A 23,862-nucleotide genomic window follows, 5' to 3' on the forward strand; every position below is an offset into this window, starting at 1 on the left:
ATAAGGTAGTGCACATCAAAGGAACATCAGGGATGCCCTTCTCTATCCCGGAAAAGAGAAAGTCTCTACCGTTGTTCTCCACGGAGGTGCCACTTCTCTACCCTTCTCCCCACTCCTCCTTCCCAGCCTGAGCCCCCAGAAGCAGGCCCCTGGCCCGGGTACTCAGAGGCAGACCCGACTCACACTGCACGTCCACCCGGATGGACTTGATGGCAGGCACGCCCACGCCGTTCTCAGCCTTGCAGTAGTAGCGGCCGCCCTGCGTGCGCGCGATGCGCTCGATGCGCAGTGTCTCATTGAACACCGATGTTTCCTGGAACTTGTCCGACGCGCTGCCCGCAGTCTTGGTCCAACGCACCTGGGCCAGCCAGGCAGGGTAGAGTCAGACCGCACAGAGGGGGAGGGGGAGGGGGAAGGGGAGTGGGAAGGGGAGGGGGAAGGGGAGGGGGGTCCCCGCCCACCGCCATACTTTTCCACGAGTGCACATAAGGCATACACAGGCCTGCAAAACTAACCCAAACAGCCTCGTGGGAATGCACGCTGGAGGTAGGACCTCTCAGTGAAGAGCCTGGGGAATCTGGGGTCAGGTGGAAGAGGCTTTTAAAAAGGCAGTATGTGCAGTTGTTAGCATCATGGATTTGCGGGCAAGTTACCCGACCTCTCCTGCCTTCCTTTCCACATGTGTAAAATGGAAATATTACTCCCTTCCTAGGCTTACTGAGAAGACTAAATGAGTATATAATTCATTCCTGGAAAAGTAAGAATTTGATTAAATTTTTGTTATTCCACTTATTAGCTTAGTGGCCTTGGGTAGGTTACTCATCTCCTAGCTTCAGATTTCTCATCTGTGAAAGAGGTGTATGTGATAGCCAGCCTCCACCATGGCCCCCCGTGGTCCCCACCTCCTGGTATTCACACCTTTCTGTACTTTCCTCCCATTTTGTACCAGGGCTGGTCTGTGTGACCAATAGAATTTGGCAGGAGTGACGGTGTGTCACTGCTGTTCTCATCTCCTCACCACCCTCAACTCTACCCTCATGGACCCAGGGGTTACAAAACTTGGGGAAGGCTACATGCAGTTTCAGGACATTCAGACGTAGATCAGAGGGTGCTTTGGAAAAAGAACAAGACCATGAAAATGTCTTTGCTTTTTGTACTTGACATTTTGCAGTTTTACCTTGATTTATCTAGATGGGGTTTGTTTACAAATGCTTAGGACTTGGTTTATCCATCTGAGAGTTCGTACCATTCTTCAATTCTACAAAATTCTCAGGCTTTATCTCTTTAAATGTTGCCTCTTCTAAGTTTTCTCTAGTCCTTGTAGAACGCCTAAATTTGTTACAGCTTCTCATTCTATCCTCCATGTCTCCCAACTTCCTTTTCACATTTTCCATCCCTTTGTCCTCTCCAGACTGCATTGGAGCTGATCTCCTTGGATCTATTATCCAATTCACCAGTTTCTTCTTTAGCTACTTCTATGGTATTGAGGCCAAATTTTTCTAAAGACTATTATTTTTTATTTCTAGGATTTCTATTTGCTTTTTTCCATATCTTAACTGATCAGGTTTTATAATCTCCCGTCTTATAGATTCTATTCCTTCCATTATCTCTTTAAACATTTTAAACACATTTATTTTAAAGATCCTTTCATATTGCTCTATCATCTCTGTTTTCTCAGATGTGAATTGTTCAATTATTTGGGTCTATGGACTGGCTCTCCTGGCACTGTATTTTCAGATATGCTTTAAAATTTCACCCCATGGGCTTGTATTCAGTAGGAATTATCTTCCTCAGAATTCCCACTTGGGCACTGACAGGGCCTGTCTGTGGTGTAGCTTTATGGTTGCCTATGCCCAAGATATATGCATTCACAGGTTTCAACCAGTTTGGGTATTTTTCGGCCATGCCCCGTGGCACGTGGGATCTTAGTTCCCTGACCAGGGATCGAACCCATACCCGCTGCATTGGAAGCACAGAGTCTTAACCACTGGACCGTCAGGGAAGTCCCAGTTTTTATATTAGTTTCTCAGCTTAAGGTCTCCTCACCACTCGGATAGTGCAAGACCCAGACTGGATTAGGGTTATTCTCTCATAGGTGACTCTGTTTGCACCCACACCCTGAAGCAGAAAGTCTGCTCCCTGCTGTGACTCTGGGCTATGGGGCAGAGATCTTCTGGTCCCCATTCATAGGTGGTATCACTCTTACCAAGCTTCCAGCTTTAGGTAAGAAGTCCAGTTCTAGCTCCAGTCATAGATGGGCCTGTGGCCTCAGCGCTTACCCCCCATGTGTGTATTAATACTACTACCCCTGAGGTGAGTACGCAGTTAAGTCCCTCAAAGTACCAGTTTCTTCAGCTTTTGCTCACTACCATCGCTATAGATTTCTTCTTCATTTTAACCATAGAGAGTCCCTCTCTCTTGCTATTAGTTTGGAGTAGGGAATTCCATGCCCACTCATTCTTCCCTCTGACAACAAACTGGGCTATGAGATGATACTTGCTCCACCCCTAGACTGGATGCTCCATGACAACAGGAACTGCAGCTGTATCCTCAGGACCCATCACAGTACTTGGCACATAGCAGGTGCTCAATAAATATTTACTGTAATGAAATGAGCAAAAGGCACTAGAAGGCATTTCAGGACAGGTAAAGAGCAGTGGCTAAGGCAAGAATGAACAGGGTGTATTTGGACAGGTTCACTGAAGACGGGGTGTGAGGAGGATGGCCGTGGGACACCAGACAGGACAGGCAGCTGGGGGCTGGATTGTGGCGGGGTCTTTAGTTCCACCCCTATGAGCCTGAACTGGGTCTGGTAGGTAATGTGGAGTCATCGAAGGTTTCTGAGCAGGGGAGTGATATCATGTAGCAGGTCTAAGGATGATGATTCTGGGAGCAGGGTGCAGGAATGGATTGGAGGGGGAGATGTAGGAGAATGGGAGGCCAGTTAGAGTCTACTGCAGTGGTCCAAGGGACAAGGCTAAAGGTCTGACCTCAAGGGGTAATGAGGAATAGAAGGAGACCCATGCAAGAGACGTAAAAAGAAAGGCCTCGGAGCCTGGCTAGGTGTGGGGAATGATATGCGGCTGAGTCAAATATGAGCCCAAGGGTTTGAGCCTAGGTGGCAGGAAGAATAATGAAACTACAAATGGAAATAGAAAATGGGTGCATGCACTCACAGCCACAGCCACAAACGACTTCTACATGTGATGCGGAAGGGGACACACACAGATGGCCAGTGCAGCCTGAGGGAGAGGTGGGCCAGCTGCCTCCCTGGCTTTAGGGAGCATCATGCCTAAAGTCACACCTATGCAAACACCAACCTGAAGACTGGCAGCATTGTTTACACTTCCAAAAAACAACCCTTAAGAAGGAGGAAGCGGTGATGACAGTTTCAGTTTGAAAAAGTCTTTAGGAGTTTTCTTGTCCATCTGCTTGTCTCAAGACCAAACCTACTAAAGCTGTCCCTGTTCCCAAAATTGTCCCCCCAAAAAAGGATTTTGCAATCACTGTGCTTCCCAGGATCCAATCAAAACCTTTTCTGTTGCTTTTAAAGGTCACCGCAGCTCGCCAGCAAATTTTACCCATCCCTCCAGCCCACCCTCCTGCCTCCACCTGTCAGCTCTCAGTGATAGCCAGCCAATACTTCCTGCCTGAACCAAACACTTCGTCTGGGACAAAATCCACCCAGAATTTCCAGATCCGCATCTTCTGTTACTTTCTAATAGCTTTGAGTCTCTTAATGTCAAAAGTGTGGGGCTTGCCTACCGGAAGCCTCCTGAAGTAGGAGGAAGTGTACCAAGTTACAGAGAATGCTGGTTCTGGATGTGAATTCTGCTCCCACCCTCACAAGAGCTGGGGACCTTGGGAGTTTACCCAACCTCTCTGAACCTCGATTTCCTCAGCTTAAAATGGAGGCCCTGATGCCTTCCTCACGGCACGGTTGCGAGGCTCCAAAGAGAAAACACTGGAGAAAGTAACGAGCATAGTGCTTGGTGCGTGGTCTGCCTGCAAACAGTGGTTGAAGGTATATATCTGATAGAGCGTCTGCTCAACAGATACAGGGATTGGAGCGGAACTGAACAACTGACATTCAGTTTTTGCCCTCAGTCATCAATAGTTCCAGGTGAGTAAGCCCACAGCCTCTAGCCCTTCCCCACAGGGTTTATTTTCCAGCTATTTCCCCAGCCCCAGGCTCCTGTCTTCTGCTGACGTGCTGCTGTCCGTCTCTAGTCACAGCTCCCACTGCCTCTTCTGATCCCAGAGCGGGGTGGGGCAGGAGGGGCCTGCTCAAGCCAGGCCAGGGGCTTACCTGGGGCCGAGGGTGCCCGGTGACAAGGCACTGCAGCACCAAGGTGTCCCCCTCCCGGATGGTGTAGACGCGCTCACTGATGTTGTCCTCTTTCACCACACACGCCTGGCCCGCGTGCACGATCTGAGCCTGGGCTGGAGCTGGCGGGAGATGGGGAGGTTTAGACGGGAGGCACCAAGGCCAGAGGGGGTCTAAGGCTCCCTCCTGAGTGTGTCAGGGGGAGGGGTCAGCCCAGACTTCTCCATGACATCCCTCAGAGGCCTGATGCCATCGAGCTCAGGAAAGAATCCTCCTAGGGCCCCGGGCCAGACCAGAAGGGCCAGGGACTCAGGACAGGGGCAATTCCTCCCCATCCCACGGCCCTTGCAAGAGATCTGTGCTCTTCAATGAGCTGAGGACTGTGAGGGGGCTTTGTAATCTGTGCAGAGTGGTTATCACCCAGGGAGCATCATGTCTTAGCAGCCCCCTGTCGTGCAGGCTGCTGGTGCTCTGCCCAGCTCCCTGTATCTGGCAGGTGCCTCCACTCCCAGCTGCTGTGTTAGCTGCTAGGCACGCAGAGCTCACCTGCCCCAGGGAATTGCCCTCAACCAGTGGAAGCTGCCTGGACCAGACATGCCTATAGGAGGTCATCCCTTCCCCAATACATACACACCCCAATGACTGGTGGACATGATGCAAAAGCCCAGCCACCTTGCCTCAAGCTGGGGTGACCGCAGTTCTGTTCATGCTCCAGAGGCCCCCTACCCCACCCCAGGGAACAGGCTGAGACTAAGTCAACTAAACCACATTTTCACCTGGCTGTTCCCCTTGTCCCCTTTCAGTTGGTCCTTAGAGCACTTTCTCAGCACATCACTTGCCTGAACTCACTGCCACCAACCATCCAAGGCTCAACCTTCAGCGAACCTAACTAAGATGGCCCCCAGCCCCAGGGACTGCACGTTCCCTTCACCCAAACGCCTGTTACTTTTCCCTCATTGCTCTCTGAACCTATGCCAGCCTCCTCTCCAAGGGAGAGAAGTTCTCACCGGGGGCCTGGAAGCTCTCACAAGACTTTGCATCCTCCCTAACCTCTCTCACAGTGGCCAGGGCTGGGATCTGACCAGGGCTGGGGGACCAGAGCTGCGATATGGCTGGGGGACCCAAAGGGAAAATGATTGAACCAGAAAAGTTCATGGCCCTCCTTCAGTGTCTTAGCCCCACTGTCCTGAAGGCAAACCAGCCCCCAGCCCACCAGTACTTGGGCTCTGGGAAGGAGGGCAAGGCCCCCAATTTCAAACCTGTCTGCTCACATATAAGGATGGAGGGAGTGGAGGCAGGAGAGCTAATCCAGGGCACAAGGGACACAAGGGGGTGAAAACTCAGTCCTTGCCCTAAAGAGGTGCAGGGAGGTGAGATAAAACCTGTTCATAAAATGTGTAATTTCCTCCGGGAAGCATTCCATGATTGACCTACATCCTCCCTCCTTCCGTATCCATCACTTTTCCAGTGCAACAGCAAAGCATCAATCTGCGTGTCTACCAAATTCAGCATTCTTATCTTTCTGCCTACCAGACCATGAGCTTCACACCTTGGTATCCCCAGCGCAAAGCCTTGAATATAGCAGGTACTCAGTGAACACTGAATGAATGAATTTAGAGGAATATGCCATGGTGAAGTTGCTAAGCATTGTTAAGAAAGGTAAAGAGGAGGTGAGAGGAGAGAGACACCACTGTCTGCTGGAGAAAGAATCACAGAAGGCTCTATGGAAGAGGCAGCTTTTGAACCAGCCCTCAGAAAACAGGGGGGCTTCCTGCAGGTTGATAGGGCAGTTTTATATTCCATATTACCCGGGGTAAAACACTAGTGATTTTTGGACCTTCATTTTCTCATCTCTAAGATGGAGAGAATGCTACCAACCCTGAGAACTCACAAGGGTGGATGTGATCATCACACAGGATAAATGAGAAGTGCTTAGTAGAACTCTGATGTGTTCTACTGTCGCCACAAATAGCACCTTAACAGAGTCTTTCCAACCAACACTGATGGGACAGTCATGAACTCATTACAGAGGTGGGTCCACAGAGGCAGCCCGGCCACACATCAAGAAGTTTGTGGGGCAGCCATCTGGGGGGTGATGTAGGCTGTGTTTAACCATGAGAGTCTCTGCAAACAAACAGTGGCAGCGGCTACCAACCCAGAGTCTGAGTGTCCAGTCTGGCTGCCATGGAGGAATGAACCTAGGCTAGTTGTCGGGAGACAAGCCGTGTGACCTTGGGCAAGTCACACCTCATGGGCCTCAGTTTCCCCACCTATAGGAGGGGAGTGTATTAGATGACTTCTGAGGTCTTTTTTCAACTCCTACTTTCTATGAATTTTATAAGCAGCACGTGGGCCCTGTATAAGATGCACCCTGGAATCTAGGGAATGGGTCTGAAACTATCATCCCCTGCAGTGAAAATGCTTTGGAAAAGATAGCCATCTGTGGCCAAGGTCCTCGGGAAAAAACCCACCAATGTGTGATGTGTGTGCCAGTTGTTGATAAGCCCAGAAGGCTGCATGGATGTCTGCAAGAGGCCTGGGGTGCCTCTCAACAAGGAAGACATTGATTTAACAGGCTCCAATGGAAGATAAGCTGTAATCTTGGACACTGTGGCTTGCCCGTAGCCAGGCAGTGTTGTAATGAAAGACACTTTGGTGACTGATAAGGAATACTGAAAAGGAGCTGGAGAGCTGGACTTTCTCAGGGCCTGGCCAGCCCAAGCCAGAAAAGATGGGGCCTGGCCAGGAGACACAAGGTCTCTTGCCACCTGACAGGTACTCTTCCTCATTGGACATTGGGCTATGAGCTGGCATCAGGGGTGATGACATCATTAAGATTATCTAACGCCCTTTAATGACATTAACTCCTAAGACTATCCAACTCTAAAATAGTAGAACCACTTTGGAAGAGGTTTTGGCAGCACCTGCTCAGGCTAAACAAGGGTACACCCCATGATGCAGGAATTCCACTCCTGGGTATGTACCCAATAGAAATTAGTGCTGTGACAACCAAACAGTAGGTCCGAGAACATTCATAGCAGCTTTATTCATTATAGCTAAAAACAAGAAATAACCCACATGTCCGTCAAGAGCAGCAAGGATGAATAAATCCTGGCACGGTCATACAATGGAATATTACACAGAAGTGAAAAAAAGAGCTACAGATGGACACAACAACCCTGTTGAATCTCACAGCACAGTTTGAGTGAAAGAGCTCAGACATAAAAGAGGAAATAGTGTATGATTTCATACATTTGGAATTCGAGACTGGAAAAACCAACCTTATAGTAACAGAGATCTAAACAGTGGTGGCCCTTGGGTGGAGGTGGGCGATTATTTACTGGGAAGGGCACGAGAGAAGTTGCTGGGGAGGAGGTGGGATCCCATCTAGTGAGATGGGAATGTTCATAGTCTTAATCTGAGCGGCTGTTACACGGGTGGATGTACACGTAAAAATGCATCAAGGTATTTGCTTAAGATTTTACTATATCACTTTACACTTCAATTAGATTAAAAAAAAAAAAGAGCATCCACCCCCGCTTTGATGGCATTGTCTGTTGATGTTACCCAGCTTCCTCAGTGGACACTAACCATTCCAATTACCCACTCCCTTTACTCTGAGTCCTATTTGAGGAGCCACTTCCCATGGCTGACTTCTTCCTGGTTCAGATTTGCCTTCTGGTGCAAGTGCTGCCTAATTGCAAAGCACTCAGACCCCCTTGGCATAGACATTCCAACTTGCCCGTCACCCCCACTGAGTTTCGTTAACATGAGTCAGGCTGCCCCACTCTGCTCACCCCTGGAACGGCTGGAACTGCTTCTGACCCTAAACCAACGGAGATCCCACCAAGTTACAGACCCCCAAAGGGGTTCTGTCCCACTGAGCCTCAGCCTCTCACTCTACACACCCCAGGAAGTCACTACCAGCAGCAACATTTTCTGATTCTAAAGGCAACCAGGCCAGGGCCTGAGTCAAGAGGCACCATGACATAATCCCTTCATTCAGTCTATCAAACAACAAAAGCAGGCCGCTGCCCTGGATGCTAGAGAGACTGTCATGAAAAGCAAACAAAGACCAGCTCTGAGAGAGCATTGTTGGGGAGATGGATGGCAAACAAGGAAACAGAAATGAACGGATGGTTTCAGAGTGTGTTAAGTGCTAAGATGACCCTAAAGCAGGGCGTCGTGAAAAAAGGAAGAGTGGGCGGAGAAGGGATCTGCTGGAGAGAGGTGGAAAGAGCAGACAATCTGGGACTAATTTCTGGCTCTGCTACCCACTAGCTGGGTGACATTGGGCAAGTTACTTAACCTCTCTGAGCCTCAGCCTCTTCATTTGTAAAATGGGAACAATAATGCCTTCTCCCAGGGCTAGTGTGAGGGTTGAATACAATATATGTAAAACATCTGGCCAAACAGTATGTGTTCTGTCAACAAATGACAGCTCCTGAGATGATTAAATAGGAGCAAGAGGTGGGGACAGAAGACCACCCTCTGTGGTCCCCTCTATATCTCAGGGGTGGAGCCGCTCAAAGCAGACACTAAACCATTAGGGATGTTTCATGAACGTGTTCAGAGTTCATGTTGAGGACTGTGCAGGGAGTCGGAAAACCAGAGGGGAGGGATGGAATGGAGCCCTTTCTGAGCGTCCCTCTTACACACTTAACTCTCAGAAAGTTACCTTGTGACTTTTAGCAAGTTATTTAAGCCGTAGTTTTCTCATTTGTAAAATGGGGTTGTGGAGAGGAATAAATAAGTAAACTCAGGTAAAGTGCTTAAAACTGTCTGGTACACAGTAAGCCGTCAAGCATGTCAGCCAGCATTATTATTCCGTAAGTGATCCTGCACTCCTCTTAAAACCCCACCTCCCCAGCGGACTGCAAGGCCTTCGCATGAAAGGACGATGTCTTATCTGCCACAGATGATGAGGCCTGATACATTCCTGGGGTCCACTGTATATTTGCAAGCTCCTTGCCTCAGTTCTGAGAGCCAGAAAGGGCACGTCCTAGTTAGCCTCCTTTGGCAGAGAAGGAGACTGAGGCCTGGAGAAGGGAACACCCTGTCCACTCACAGACACAGGACAGTAGCAGAGCTGGGGCTCGAACCCAGGCCTTCTTCCCACTAGCTTGGAACTCAGCTCACTGCCCTCCACGGACTCCACTACCCCCGCCTTGTGTCACTAGGGGAGCCCTTTGCAATGCGTGCAATGCATATTCCCAGGCCCATGCAGAACCACTAGCCCTGACTCTTCAGGGGCGGGCCTCAGGAGTTGTATTTGTAACACGCTCCCTTTGAATTTCAGAGGCACTGCTGGATTTGTTTATCTCTGCTTGACGCCACGTTGGTGGATAGAAAATAGGAAGGATTGTGGAACAATTTCCCTGCTTCTGGCCTATGAGACTTCTGCTATTTCACTCTCCCAATATTTAGCAACAAACCCCATGGAAAAGGAAAACACTGTCTGCCAAACCTGTGAGCCATAAAATGCTCACAGATAGCCCATCGCCAAATAAGGATGCTGCATCTTCTCCCTCTCAGAGTCTCAGCACACAAGAGTATACTATTAAAGGCCCTGAAAAGTCCTGCAATAAACACATCCATGTAACTTGGTTTAATCCAGTGCTTTCCACTTGACCATAAAGCTCTTTCCTAACAGAGCATAATGGCTGTGGAGCCAAGTAACATTCCCCTCCCCAGCCCCCTGGTTGAGAGTAACCAATCGGCATGAGACATGTCACCAATGAGGCAGCATCATAAGGAGGGCAACTGAGCAGAAATGGCAAGTCCCTGGCAGATGCTTCTGGTCTATCCGCTCACTCCTTTCTACCTCCAAAAGTGTACACCCCAAACCGTAGGTAGGGGTGGGGACTGCCAGCACCCAGGAGGCCCAGTGAGGAAGCCACAAACTCTCAAGGACGCATGTTAAGGCAAATTCCAGCTTACTCCGTGGCCTTCTGAAGAGAATTCTCACTGGAACCTAGAAGGGGAATTTCATCAAGGATCCCCATCCCCCATCAGAGACTTTTCTCCCCAGCTGCGAGCCAAGGGGGTGGGGGACACTGGCAAAGTACACGAGGATGCAACAGTAGGATGTGGAGCCAAACAAGGCTGACAGACAGCAAAGGGAATGAAAACTCTTGATGAAAAGCCCCATCACATCAGCTTTCCTGCAGCTTTCCTCCCCACCCTAAATTTTAAAAGGTTAATCATGACCAAGTGGGATCTGGTGTTCTGCTTCCCCCTCCTGACTCTTTCAGGGGAAGTGTGTCTGCAGGCTGCGGAAACTTCCAGACAGAGCAGAGTGGTGGGAAGGCAAGGAGAGAAAAGAAGAAGGGGGTGCTGCCGACTCCCCCACCTGAAGTTGGTTCTATCTCCCAGTTACTGGATGGCAGGGCAAGTACCATCACCCTAACCACCTCCTGGAAGCATCACTGAGTGTTCCGGGCCAGGCCATATGGAAACAGAATCTGTGGTCTGGTCCTACCTTCTATCAGATCGTCATTCAACAAATCCTTATAAGTGTGACGTGCTGAGCTTGGTGCTGGGGGTACAGAGAGCTAGGCACTCAGGCCCTGCACTAGAGAAGTGCATAGTCTAGAAGAGGCGGGATAAGAATGGTGCCTATACAGGCCTGCTGAGAGGCAGAAAGGAAACAAGGAGGGATTACTGTGAGCTGGAGTTATGTCTCAGGTCTCCCTCCCATCACCATGATATAACGATCACATAATAATATATACATAATAATAATATTACTCTGCGCAGGCGTTTTATTGAGTGTTTTGTATCTATTATCTTATTTATTGCCCACAACAAGCCTATTATTGTTCCCACTAGTCAGATAAGGAAGCTGAGGCTCAGCAAGTTTAAGTAACTTGCCCAAGGACACCCTGCTGGTTTGGAGTCCATCTGACTCTCTGACTTTTGTGCTAAGCCCCATGCATTTCCAGTTTGCAAGTGCCGGGCACAGTGCTGAGGACACAGGGCTCCAGGTGCAGGACATAGTCTCTGAGTCACTGGTTGGGCCTGTCCCACGTGGCATCCTTAGAAACTACTCCTCCCTCATTCTCCCAGCTCCTGGTACACACATGTTTATCGATCCTTTTGTGTATGTAATGCAAATGGACACTTAATAATTTAGCAGAGTTAACAGTGCTGAAATATTAACAGGCTTTTCTCTTTTAATTAGCTGCTCAGAGAATGGCGGCCGGGGCCTGAAAGGAGGCTCTCAGGGCAGGCGCTCAGCTGGCTCCTCTTGGGCCTCCTTCTGCCAGAGATGATGCTACACACCTCTCCTGCAGACCACAGGCCATCAAATGTGTACCTCTCAGGAAAATTAACCCTGCTCTCTGTGCTCTCCACAGTGGGGCTTCGCCCTGCCCTCCCCACAGCCCTGTCTGCAGAGCTGGCTGAAGTCTGCCCTCTGTTTCGGCCGCTGGCCAGGGGACAGGCCAGGTGGCTTCTCAGGAGTTCTGGAGTCTAGGGGAGGTGCCAATTCCATGCTGGGAAAACAAGTTTGAACCAGTCCCCCCACCAGTACCACCTCCCTGGCCTCTCCTTAATGTCAGTCATCTTGAGGGGAAGCATCAGCACACCCTGCCCCGTCCACCTCTGGTCACTGTCTCAGGGCATTAGACCTTGGTCCAGGATGATTCTCTCTCCATCTTCCCTCTTGGTCCCTGGCCTCCCAGCCCTTCAAAGGCACATACGATCGCCTGTTAACTTACCAGTGATTCATGGATCCCTTCTGTAACATTTCCTGAGCACCTGTTGTCCTGCCCTCGGCTCTAGGATGCAGAGGCAGTCAGGCACATCCCCCTCCCTGAAGCACCTCTGCCCTCCCCTTGCTGTCGACTCTATTAAAGTCTGCTCTCAGCAATACGTCTTTTTTGCTTACCAAAACCAGATCCACATTCAGCCGACCTCCCCTTTGGCTTCAAAAATCTCTCCCCAGCCTGAGTATGTATGTATCTATCTCTGACCTCCGGGTCCAAGAGCACTGTTACTGAGTGTGGAAAGCAGCCACAGCTGAAAGATCAGGGCACAGGCTGCCAGCCTGTCACCATGATTGAGCATGAAAACAAGCTCTGCTCAGAGGCAGGGCCCGGTAGGGCTCGCAGGGTCTGCCGCTGTGTGTAAGGCCCGGTTCCATTTTCAGGAGCTGATACTGTTTGCACAGCCTGATGCTTCCGGCAGAGCCTGGCACTGCTGAAAGTGGTGGCCAGTCCATCTGTGCCCCCGTCCCTGGGAAGGTTTGGCACCACTGCACCTACACCCTGGCCCCATCAGAAGGCACACAGGTTTTGAGAGTGCCAGGTTCTACTCATTGAATCTTCACTGTCTGCATACCAGTGGAAGTCTAACCTGCACACAACTAATGAACTGAGGGATGTTAGGACAGGCCACCAGAAAGCCCTCTAAGTGGGGGCTCTGAGGTCCCCTGGGGGAAACTATAAAGGGACTTTCTCCCTGGTGGGCAGGGAGATCAAAACTGTCAACAAATGAGGTGCCCTAGGACAGTGCTAACATTATAGGCAGGACACTCAGGGAAGAGAGATCAGAAAGGCACATGCCTCAAGTTGGGCACTGCTTGAGCCGAAGCTGTAAATGCAAGTCTGAGGGGCCGCCCAGATGGTGTAGTACGAGGGGCAGGAGGTAGGGCTCTATCTCTCCTCTAATAACTATGTGACCTTGGGCAAGTTATTTAACTTCTCGAAGCCTCAGTCTCTTCATCTGTAAAATGGGGATAATACTACATCTCAGCTCTAGTGACAATAATTTCTGGGTTGTGAGGATTAAACGAGATAATGCACATTTGGTACAGAGCATAATCACTAGCATCTAGTAAGTGCTCAATAAATTTCAGTTCCCTTTCCATTTGATCATATAGCCTGGGACCCTTTGGGAACCTGTTCCAAGGGCCTGTAAGAGGAAAATGTAAAACTGAATGAAGAGGTCTACTTTGGGGGGATGCCAAGAGCCATAATCCCGAGAGACCAGAACATCAATATGGACAGAAAGAGGTAATCACTGGAAGGAAAGCTCTCCCCAGAAGAACATCCAGGGTGATGGAGAGAGAGAGGGGCTACCACCTATCAGAGCAGAGAATGGTTTCTGGAACCCAGGACCTGAGTCTGCCTGGCCCGGGGCTGTGGGGCCCATGGACATAGGGTTTCTCATGTAAAAATTTTCTGCTGGGGTCCCGCTACGCAGCCCCACCAAGATCTGCAGTCCTGGAGACCCCATCACTGCAGTTCACTTGGCCCTGGACCCTGGCAGTGGGCCAAATTCTGGATGTGACCAAGCTTCCAGCTGACAAAGCAAACCTATTGAACCAAGCCCATGGGAGGGGCAGGGCTGGAGTAGACACAGCATTCTCATTCAGATTGTTTGCAATAATTGCTGTGTGACCTGGGGCAAATCATTTAACTCTCTAGTCTACAGCCTCAGTTTCCTGCCTGTAAAATGGGCATAAGAATGCTCCCTATTGAGAGTGTTAAATACAATAAGAATGGAATCCACCAATCACAGCACATGCTGCCTAGTAGATGCTCTAGAAGTATAGTTAGAAGGGAGCAGAATAAAACCAAACTCACAGGGCTTCCCTTGTGGCGCAGTGGCTGAGAGTCCGCCTGCCGATGCAGGGGACACGGGTTCGTGCCCCGGTCCGGGAAGATCCCACATGCCACGGAGCGACTAGGCCCGTGAGCCATGGTCGCTGAGCCTGCGTGTCCTGAGCCTGTGCTCCACAACGGGAGAGGCCACAACAGGGAGAGGCTCTCGTACCGCAAAAAACAAACAAACTCATACCTAAGGGTGTGTCCACCCTGAGAAGGTCCCCCTAGTCTGAGAGTTGAAGCCTCCAGTGTTGAGCCTGACAGGCCCCTGAGTAACCCTGTTTATTGGAACCTGAGGCTCAGTCACCTAGGCACCAGCGTACCTGTGACCAACACTAGGGATGGGGGACATCCTGGGTGGGACCAGAGACACACTGCCAGGTCCAGGCCCCCAACCCAGGATGCAGAGCCTTGGCCAACCCTGGGCCAGGGAATGGAGGGAGCAGCGGCCTCACTAAAGCAAAGAACCCTCAAAGGCCCCTATGACCCAAAAGCCCAGTGTTTTCCTCCCACCCCCCGAGCTGAGACCCAAGCCTGAAGCACAGGGCACAGCTTGCAGCCTGACACAGGCCTGGCTGTGGGAACCGAGGGAGACAGGGGGCTGAGGCACTGGACTGGGGCTGAAATGAGCATCTGGGGGACCTGGGTCCTCAGAAAGAACAGGATGGTGGGGGGGCGGGGCTTGGGCCCCCTGAAAGAACGGGATGGTGGCAAGTGGGTGGGAGTTCTTTCCAACCAAACCTGCAAGAACTGGCTGGAAGTTCCACTCCAGCGCTTAACTTGACTAAACCCCCATTTCACCATACAAAACAGAGGCCAATAATATTAGGCTCATCGTGTCTCACGTAAACTGTAAAGTTCTGCACAGATCAGGTCTTATTATTATTAGGTGTTCAAAAGACCCAAATATAGCTTCTGGAAGTAAAAACTGGAAGTTAAGAAGCAGGCCATAATGCACCTATTAAACCAGTGAAAATAAATTAAAATGAAAAAAATCCATTGTGGCTGGGCTGCGCACAAGCCCGGCTCAAACTTTTTGTAGCACGGGCGGGCAGTGCGAAATGAGAACCATAAAACTGTTCCTATCCTATGACCTATTAGGCAATCTCACTTTGGGGAATAGGCCCCAAGGAAATAATTTAAAAGGCAAAAGTAATTCACATAAAGATATTCACGGCAGAGCTATTTAGAAGAAGAAATTGGCATCTGCCCAAATGCCCAGCACTGGAGAAATGGTGACCAAACTCCAGCGCATCAATGCAGGGGGTGCCCTGCGGCCATTAAGCTGACAGGTCTGAGGGCTCAGTCAATACCAGGAGATGTGTGTAGGAGATAAAGTCAGCCAAGAGAGCCGAAGGGACCACTGTTTACTGCTATGTAAAAATATATTGACAGGTGTGGGCAGGGAATTTAGAATGAATGGTTAATGTTTGATGGTCACTGGGTTCCGTTTTTTTCCTATGAAGTTGTTTAAGTGGATAATAACAACCCTGAAAGCAAAATCAATCTTGAAGCTTAACAGCAGGTGGGGCCTTAGACACCAGGACAGAAGGACAGGGCACAGAAGGACAGTGTTTCTGCAGAGCTTACCACCGCCACTCTGGCTGGGCAGCACTCTGCCCCACCCCCACCCCCACCCCAGGCTACTGTGGGTTCCTGAACATCATCCCACCCATCTGGAGGTTAGAATTATGGGTGTCACAACCTGACGGCTTGAAACCTCTTAAAGCTGCCCCTGTGTAGTTCCTCCAGGCTGGACCTTCACCCCAGCTCAGGAGGCAGGAGGAGGATTGCCTCTGAAGGTTTAAAAACCAGGGATCAGAGATGCAAGGGCCTGATTAACTTTATGCCTCTGTCCACATCCACTGACCTCAGGAGGACAGCACTTAGTGACCCCGCCACACCCCCAAGGCCTGAGAGCCATTCCTCACCCTCCGTCACTGAAAACACACTGGCAGCCAGAAACCTGGGAGTCATCCCTGCCTTCTCTCCGTCCACATCCCATGCCCAACCCACCAGCTCAACCTTCGGAACTGATCCTGCATCTGACCCCTGAAACACCAACCTGGTCTTAGAAACCACTACCACGATGCCCTGCCTGGATTTTTACAGCAGCCTCCAGAGAGCTCTACCCTGCTTCCTCCCTTGCCTGGCACAGTCTGTTCTCCACAAGCAGCCAGAGGGATCCCTTTACAACATTAGGTCAGACCCTGTCCCTTCTCTTCTCAAAACCCTACCGTGGGTCTCCTCTCACTTTGAGTCAAAGCCATAGCTTTTTCAATAGCCTGCCACACCCTGCATGTGTCCTCCTCCCAGCTGCGGCTGCACTGCTGTCTTTGCTCTTCTTCAAGCAGACCAAGCCCACTTCCACCTCAGGGCCTTTGCACTTGCAGCTCCCCCTGCTGGATTGCTCTTCCCCGGATTTCCAGAGCTCACCCCATTGCTTCCTTCAGCTCTCTTCTGAGACAGGCCTTCCCTGACCACCCTTTTTAAGACAGCCTTCCTGCCTCCACCACCATCACTCTAAATCCCCTTACCTGCTTTGTGTGTTCTTCATACCACTCATCAACACCAGCATATTAAATAGTCACTTGCGGGTTTCCCTGGTGGTGCAGTGGTTAAGAATCTGCCAGCCAATGCCGGGGACACGGGTTTGTAGCCCTGGCCCGGGAAGACGCCACATACCGCAGAGCAACTAAGCCCGTGCGCCACAACTACTGAGCCTGTGTGCCGCAACTACTGAGGCCCACATGCCTAGAGCCCCCGCTCCACAACAAGAGAAGCCACCACAATGCGAAGCCCGCGCACCACAACAAAGAGTGGCCCCTGCTCGCCACAACTAGAGAAAGCCCGCGTGCAGCAACAAAGACCCAGTGCAGCCAAAAAATAAATAAATAAAATTTTAAAATAAATAAATAAATAGTCACTCGTGCATTCTCTTTCTGTGTCCCTTTCAAAAGGAGAACACCCCTGGGAGGGAAAGCACGTTAAATTTCTGAAAGGGATGATCAATCTTTTTTTTCTTTTTTTTTTCAAGAGTCAATTCCAGAAGCATAAAGTTTGGGAACATATTTTCTTTTAGCATCAGGTATATTTATAAATTGGGAAATGTAATACTTGCCCCCCTGCTAAGTATTCTCATTATTTTTTTCTTCCATCACTGAAGGGTTTCTCTCCTTTTTTGGCTGAAATTTAAGAATCCACATAAGTGGCGTGCACTGTAGGATCTCAGCATGCCAAGTCTCTGAACAACTTGTAAATGACTAGAAACCCAGTCGGCTGGGGGAGAAAAGTGAAGGATCTGTGGATGGGGGAGGCCAATTGGACCTAAGTTCAATCACAACCAGGGACAGAAAAGTCACTGCCATTAGGAGGCTCCTGGGGGCTAAGGACAGGAGGTGGGGGGCACTGCCTCTGAGGAGGAAAGTGAGGTCTGGAATGGGCAGCCATGTGGGTAGCAGTAAAGGGCTGGGTGCAAAACACACCTGTCTCCCAACTCATAAAGTAGCTCATAGGGAACATTCTTACTATAAATTTCCCCAAGAGGAAGATGGGAGGAGGGGTGGAATTCTGCCACACTTTCTCCAGGACCAGGGTCTCAGCCTTTCCTCCAATATTGTGTCACATGCCGGTACATAGAGCCTCACATGCCACTTCCCTGGTGGCAGCCTCTGTGACTCATCAGAGCAGGCCTGAGCAGGCCTGGGCGCTGGAATCACTCACTTAGCAGTGCCTCCTCTGAAAAGCCCCAGGCACTGGGCTCAGAATGGTTTTCCACAGTTCCCATTTCCTCTTCACCACAGCCCCCTGAGGGGAGCACTATTATTATCATTTGCTTGTGCACAGGGAAACTGAGACACAGAGTGTACCCTGCCCAGGATCACACAGCCAGTGAATGACTGGGGCAGGACTTGAACCCAGACCTGTTGCAGAAGCCTCTGCTACGAGCCTGCAGGCCACACTGCTTCCCACACTCCCACCTGAGCGAGAGAGATGACTTTGATATATTTAGTTACTTGCTTCTGAAATTAGACCTCGGTGGTGTCATGGAGCCTGGCAGCTGACCTGAGAGCTGCTAGTCACTGACACCTTGGTGTGAAGAACTTCTCTGGTTACTCTCCTCCCTGGGGCACTGAGGCATGAGGGAAGGAAACAGTGGAGAGCAGGGGTTGGGGGCAAAGCTGCAGGACCACTTGGCTGACCCTTCCCAGAATCCTCCTCTCTGGTTGCCATGGAGCCACCTCTGCAGAGGCTTGGGCCCTGGCGGGGAGCGGAAGACCAGGTGGCGCCAGAGAAAGTGATCCAGAAGAAAGGAAGCTGGCCTGTCTGTGGAGGCCCTTGGAAAAGGGGGGCTGCAGAGGCATCAGTCCTGAGATCCTAGGTCGCTAGGGCCAGCCGCAGGTGGAAGGGAGAAGTGATTCCCAGGAGAAACTGAAAACACTGAGCAGAGACGGCTGAGGGAGTGACAGAAGTATGCAGAAGGTTGAGGAAAGTGAGGTGCAGGAGGACGCCTGGACGCTGCCAAAACCGGGTGCTTGGCAGCACTAGCCCAGGGCCCAGCAAGTAGTTGGTACTTAATAAATGTCAGCCAGAGCTATCGTTATCCTGGGTGCTCAAAAGAGACTCCCTGGTGAGGACACCCGTGAGCTCCAGTCTGCTCAGGCCAGGAATGAAGCGTGAGCGCTGTGTCAGGCAGATGTGCTCAGGGCTCCCGCCGTGAGGAGCCCCCTGCCCTGCAAGGGAACTCTCCAAGGTGCCAGCTCCCCTCTGAGCCTGGGCAGTTCTGCTCCTGCGAGGATGGCTGGGGAGGGCTTCAGGAGAAGAAGAGGCCCCCCTGCCACTCAGCCCAGCTGGGGCCACTGTGCCCATGCGTTCAGCCCAGCCCCCACCCTGGCACGGGCACAGCGGGTGAGCGCACGCCTGGCACAGGCCCCGGTGCGGGGAGAGAGGCTCCAAGCAGGCAGCTTTGTATTTTGTGAAAACCACATCCACAACTGAGCTTTCCAGCCAAGCAGGGCCTGCTGGGAAGGGTCTCTCTTCCCATCCCCCTGCTGGGGCCCACCCTCCCCTCCTCAGCCCTCACCCCCAGGAGCCATAGGGAGTACCAGCTGCCACCCCGGCTGGCATGGGGGGCTGAGGGGGATGGCCTGGGCCCAGCTCTGGCCGTGCCAGGGCCCCCCGTTCCCCCACCCTGGCCCCCTTCCTGCCTGGAATAAACTGGAATACAAATCAGAGGGAAATGCTTTCCTCCGAACAAATTGCCATGGATTCCTCCCTGTCTCAGGTCAGGGCTTGAAATGGGGATATTTTCACTCGCCGACTGCTAATAGACTCAGAAGTTTCTGGATCGATGCAGGCCGGGAAAATTAGCCAGGAGCTTCAGGCCAGCCTCAGCCTGTCCCTGCCCCCCACTTCAGGTCTCCCAGAAGCGGTGGTGGGCAGTTATAACCCAGGCTGGACATAGCGCTGGGCTGACGGTCCAGAGAGCTGGATGCCCATTCCCGCCCCCTGCCTGGGGACCAAGGCAAGGATGACCAGGGGCTGCCCAGAGGAGCAGTGGGATAAAGGGGGACCCAAAGAAGCCCCCAAAGAGGTCTGCAGTCCCCCCACACACACATACATGACTCCCTGCACATAAACCCATGTTCTTGTGGGCATGATCACATATATGCACACTTTCAGCACATGCATGCCCACGTATATTTACGTGTGCACGAAAAATACTGATGATGTGTACATGCCCAGCATAGAGAGGACTTGGGGAATGTATTTCAGCTCCGGCTGAGGTACCCAGTGAGAACAGCTTATCTCCTGCCAATGGTTCTCCATACACAGACAGACAGAAAGACACACACACACACACACACTGATCTCCACCAGCAGCCAGGGCTCCCCACCAATCATTCCTTTCACCCCTCAGCCCCGCATCCCTGGCTCTATGATTCTGCAAGGGAGCCTGAAGGAGCCACTGGCTTCACCGGCCCCAGCTTCGCCAGAATGAAGGGCAGGAGACTGTGGGGAGATGCAGCCCACCCTCGCCCTGGACAGCCTCACAGTCCCTGCTCCCTCAGCTCCCGAGAAGGTGAGGGAGTGAGCCAGGCAGGGTGTCGGTGCTTCAAGCAGATTAGGGCATCCCTCAGGGCTGAGCCCTCCCAGCACCCCCGAGGCCACTGTGCCAGTGGGCAACGCCAAGGGCCATGGCTGTATGGGGAACTGGAGGAAGCCAGGAGGGGGGGCGAGAACTCACTGTAGCCTCTGAATGCCCCAGAAGGAGGTGGGTGGCTTGATCTGGAGAAAGCCTCTTACGTCTCCTGCCTGCTGCCCCTGGCACATTAAGCCACACATGCACATGCACGTGTACACACGCACACACTCCTCTCGGTATCCTAGAGCCCAGATAAGACTTGGGAGATAGAAGTGGGAGAGAAGGGTGTATTCAATGGCAGGTAGAGCTTGGAGCGACCCTTCACCTCTGACCACTAGTTTCTGCCTCTAAAAACTGACCAGTTAGGGCCAGGTAACCTCTAAGCCCATTACCTGTGACCTTCCATGATTCCAAGCTGGGCTGCCTGTTTGCTCTGTGGTCTGGGGACTTCTCTTGCCCTCTCTAGGCCTCAGGTTTCTTTTCTAACAAATTATTATATTTGATCTAAGTTCCCTCCTGGCTCTGACAATGCCAGTGCAGTTTTGAACTTCATGGGAGCTTATAAATGCCATGCAGATGTGTCCTTGCTTCTCCTGAGCCCACAGGATAATATAGGAGAATGAGAAAGATCCAGCTGGAAAGTCCTTTGACGTGACTTTTAACTTCAGCCTTGGCACCTAATTGCTGTGTGACCTTGACCTTACCTTCTCTGGTCTCATTCTCTTCCTGCACAAACTCCTTGAGATTCAAGTGCCTCTGGGTCAGTTAAGACCACTGTATCACAGCTGCTCCCTTCTTACCACACCCTCAAGCTCCAACTCCTGGCCTTCTCTGTGTCTGGAATACATGGCCTTATTCCAGAAAGGAGAGTAAAGCCAGGTCTTGTGATGGCACAGACCTTCAGCTTGCCTTGTGGGCTTATGTATTTTGCTAGAGATAAACTGACCTCCCCAGAGGCCCCCTGCATTTTACTGGAACACCAGAACCCAGCTCCCTCCCCAAGTCTACCCTCCGGATGTCCTTCTCAGTGATGGGATAAGTGCCTTCATTTAGAGTTTCACATAGGAAAAGCCTCAGGGCTAAGGAGATATTCAAGTTCAGGTCAGAGGCCTCAGCTTCTGAATCTTCCCGATAAGAGATTATGTTACAACAAGCTGAAATAAGGTTAGACAATGAGAAGAACTTCCCAACAAAGGATTAGACATTGAGCAAACAGCAGTGGGGTTGCCTGGGCTCATGCGGGTATGGGCTTGCTGAGAGGCAGAAAGATGAGGTAAATCATGGTTTCTAGCACAGTCCCTCAGTTTCTGGTTCCCCCAAACCAGGAGGGTCCACAGAGCTCTCCTGCGGCTGGGACTGAAAGGGGCCACCTGCTAGTGGAGGGAGGTACCAACCAGTGGAAATGAACAACCTCATGGAACTGTGAATGAACAGTGTGTTGGGGTGAGGGGGAGCAAACGAGCATTAGCAGATGGGAAGCTGGACCCTCACATGAACGTCTGGGTTGCCCCAAGCAAGCCTTTCCCCTGCTCTGGTTCTCTGTCTTCTCTAAGGTTCCTTCTGGCCATACTCAGAGCCGCCAGAGCACCCCACCCAACCCGAGCTAGACTGGCAGGGTAGAGTGAGGTGGGGAGAAGAACAGCTGTTCACATCCATCTAAATCCTTTCATTTCAAGAAACGCCAACTGATCCTGAGGTGGGGATTTGTGGTAAAGACTGCTCATGACCTATCCAACTTCCATTCTCCCCTTCTATCTAAATAAACCCTGATATTCTCTTAGGTGAGAATATGTCCATCTAAAAGGCTACATTTATCAGCCTCCCTTCATCTAAGAATGGCCAGTAAGGGACTTCCCAGCTAATCCAGTGGTTGAGAATCCACCTTCCAATGCAGGGGACACGGGTTGGATCCCCGGTCAGGGAACTAAGATCCCACGTTCCGCAGGGCAACTGGAGCCCGCACGTCGCAACTACAGAGCCCTCACGCCACAACTAGAGAGAAGCCTGCGTGCCACAACGAAAGATCCCGTGTGACACAACTAAGACCCGACTAAGCCAAAAAAAAAAAAAAGAATGGCCAGTAAGATGTAAGCAGACATCATTGCGAGGGGGCTTCTGGAAAAGCTGACTCAACTGGTAAACGACTCAGCCTTTTAAGCATTCCTCCCTTCTTCCTGCCTGGAATGTGTCACAATGGCTGAGCCCCAGCAGCCCCTCGGTGACGTTAAGGCAAAGTGCTCTAAGGCAGGGGTTCCCAAACTTTGCTGCACATCTGAATCATCTCGGGATCTTTCTTTTTAAAAAAAAAAAAAAAAATGCTGATCCCTGGTTCTCACTCCCAGACATTCTGACTTAGTTGATGTGAGGTATGACCAAAGCATCACAAATTTTAAACACCCCCGGGTAATTCTCATATGCAGCAAGGTTTGAGAAGCACCACTGTGAGGAGATCAGAACAGCAAGAGGAAGGGAGCCTGGATCTCTAGTGACCAAGGAACCACCAGAGCAGCCGTGGATAGCCTACTTCTAGACTTAAGAAAGTCACTTTAATTTGTTGGAGACTCTGTAGTCAGGTCTTTGGTTCTGGCAACAGAATGTGATTCCTAACTGCTATAGGACTGAGGGTCCTCATGCTGCTCCCATCAGCAACCCATTCTCCACAGCACAGTCTAGGGAAAAAAAAAAAAGGTCAGATCCTGCCCTCAGGAATGTCACACTGGGGGCAGTAGGCAAGTACCAGACTTGGTATTGGGCAGGCTTGAGTTCAAATCCTGACTCCACCACCTGCTAACTTCAGGGGCTTGGGCAAGTCCCTCAAGCTGAGCCTCAGCTTCACCATCTGGAAAATGAGGACGCTGGAAAAGGCTGCATTCTCCCGCACCACTGCCAGCTCCTTGGGGGCAGGTATCCTTCAGCCCTCCCTGCAGTCACAGCGCCCACCTCCCTTCCAGACACTTAGCAACTGCTCATTAAACATTTGCTCGGTTTACATTTGAATTGAATTGCTACGATGGGGCCCCGCTCCGAAATTTTCATTTTCTCTAAACCAAAAAGAGAAGAGAATAAACAAAAGGGCCACATTTCAAAAAGGTAACAGAATTTACCTATTGAAAATCAATGAAAACAACATTTCTGGAGCAGTTTCTTTCGGTCTCTTTAGGTTCAGGTCTGGAAATTCCCTGGCTAGAAGCAGAGTGAGAGAGGCTACTCTCCCAAGCTCCTGACCTTTCCAGTTAGACTACTAAACTAGAAAGTCCCCTGGCTCATAATTTAAAAAATGGTAAGTGCGTTTTTTTTAAGACCCGAGGGTCTAGATGAGCATGGCTGAAACAAAGCTTGGGCAGTGACCTGGAAAACCCAGAAATGCCCTCAGAAAGCCCAAGGGAAGAAGGCATCTGTTTGGACCTGACTCATTCAGATGCACTGTCTACACCAGCTGTGCCTGAGAATCAACTGGAGAGCTTCTGACCACAGCTGCCTTGATGCCACCTGCAGAGTTTCTGATTCAGGAGGTCTGGGGGTGGAGTCAGGCATCTGTTCTTGAAAAAGCTCTCCAGGTGGTTCTGACATGCCCGGCCGGGCTGAGAAACACTTCTCTACACAGCTCCCAACCCTCCAGATAATCAAAGTCAATCCCTGCTGAGTTTCTGGGACTGGAAAGGAACCAAGAAGAGCCTGGGGTGGAATCTCCAAAGCTGGCCAAGCAGAGGCCTCACGCCGGCCCTCATCTCTCTCTCTCTCTCTCTCTCTCTCTCTCTCTCTCTCTCTCTCTCTCTCTC

General features: G+C 51.0%; 1 protein-coding gene across 2 annotated transcripts in view; it reads right to left on the bottom strand.

Moving 5' to 3' along the window:
- The window catches only part of MDGA1 (MAM domain containing glycosylphosphatidylinositol anchor 1), a 57,803-nt gene that overhangs the window by 24,548 nt on the left and 9,393 nt on the right, over positions 1-23,862 (bottom strand). For both annotated transcript variants that reach the window (XM_027127126.1, XM_027127125.1), the window contains exons 2-3: positions 4,310-4,449; positions 184-358 (exon numbers count right to left, since the gene is read on the bottom strand). In XM_027127126.1, the coding sequence (XP_026982927.1) occupies positions 184-358; positions 4,310-4,449 (315 nt within the window). The remainder of the gene's footprint in view (positions 1-183; positions 359-4,309; positions 4,450-23,862) is intronic.

Source organism: Aethalodelphis obliquidens, unplaced genomic scaffold (assembly GCF_003676395.1).
Source record: "Aethalodelphis obliquidens isolate GAN/ISIS:26980383/991018 unplaced genomic scaffold, ASM367639v1 scaffold31, whole genome shotgun sequence".
Lineage (NCBI taxonomy): Eukaryota > Metazoa > Chordata > Mammalia > Artiodactyla > Delphinidae > Aethalodelphis > Aethalodelphis obliquidens.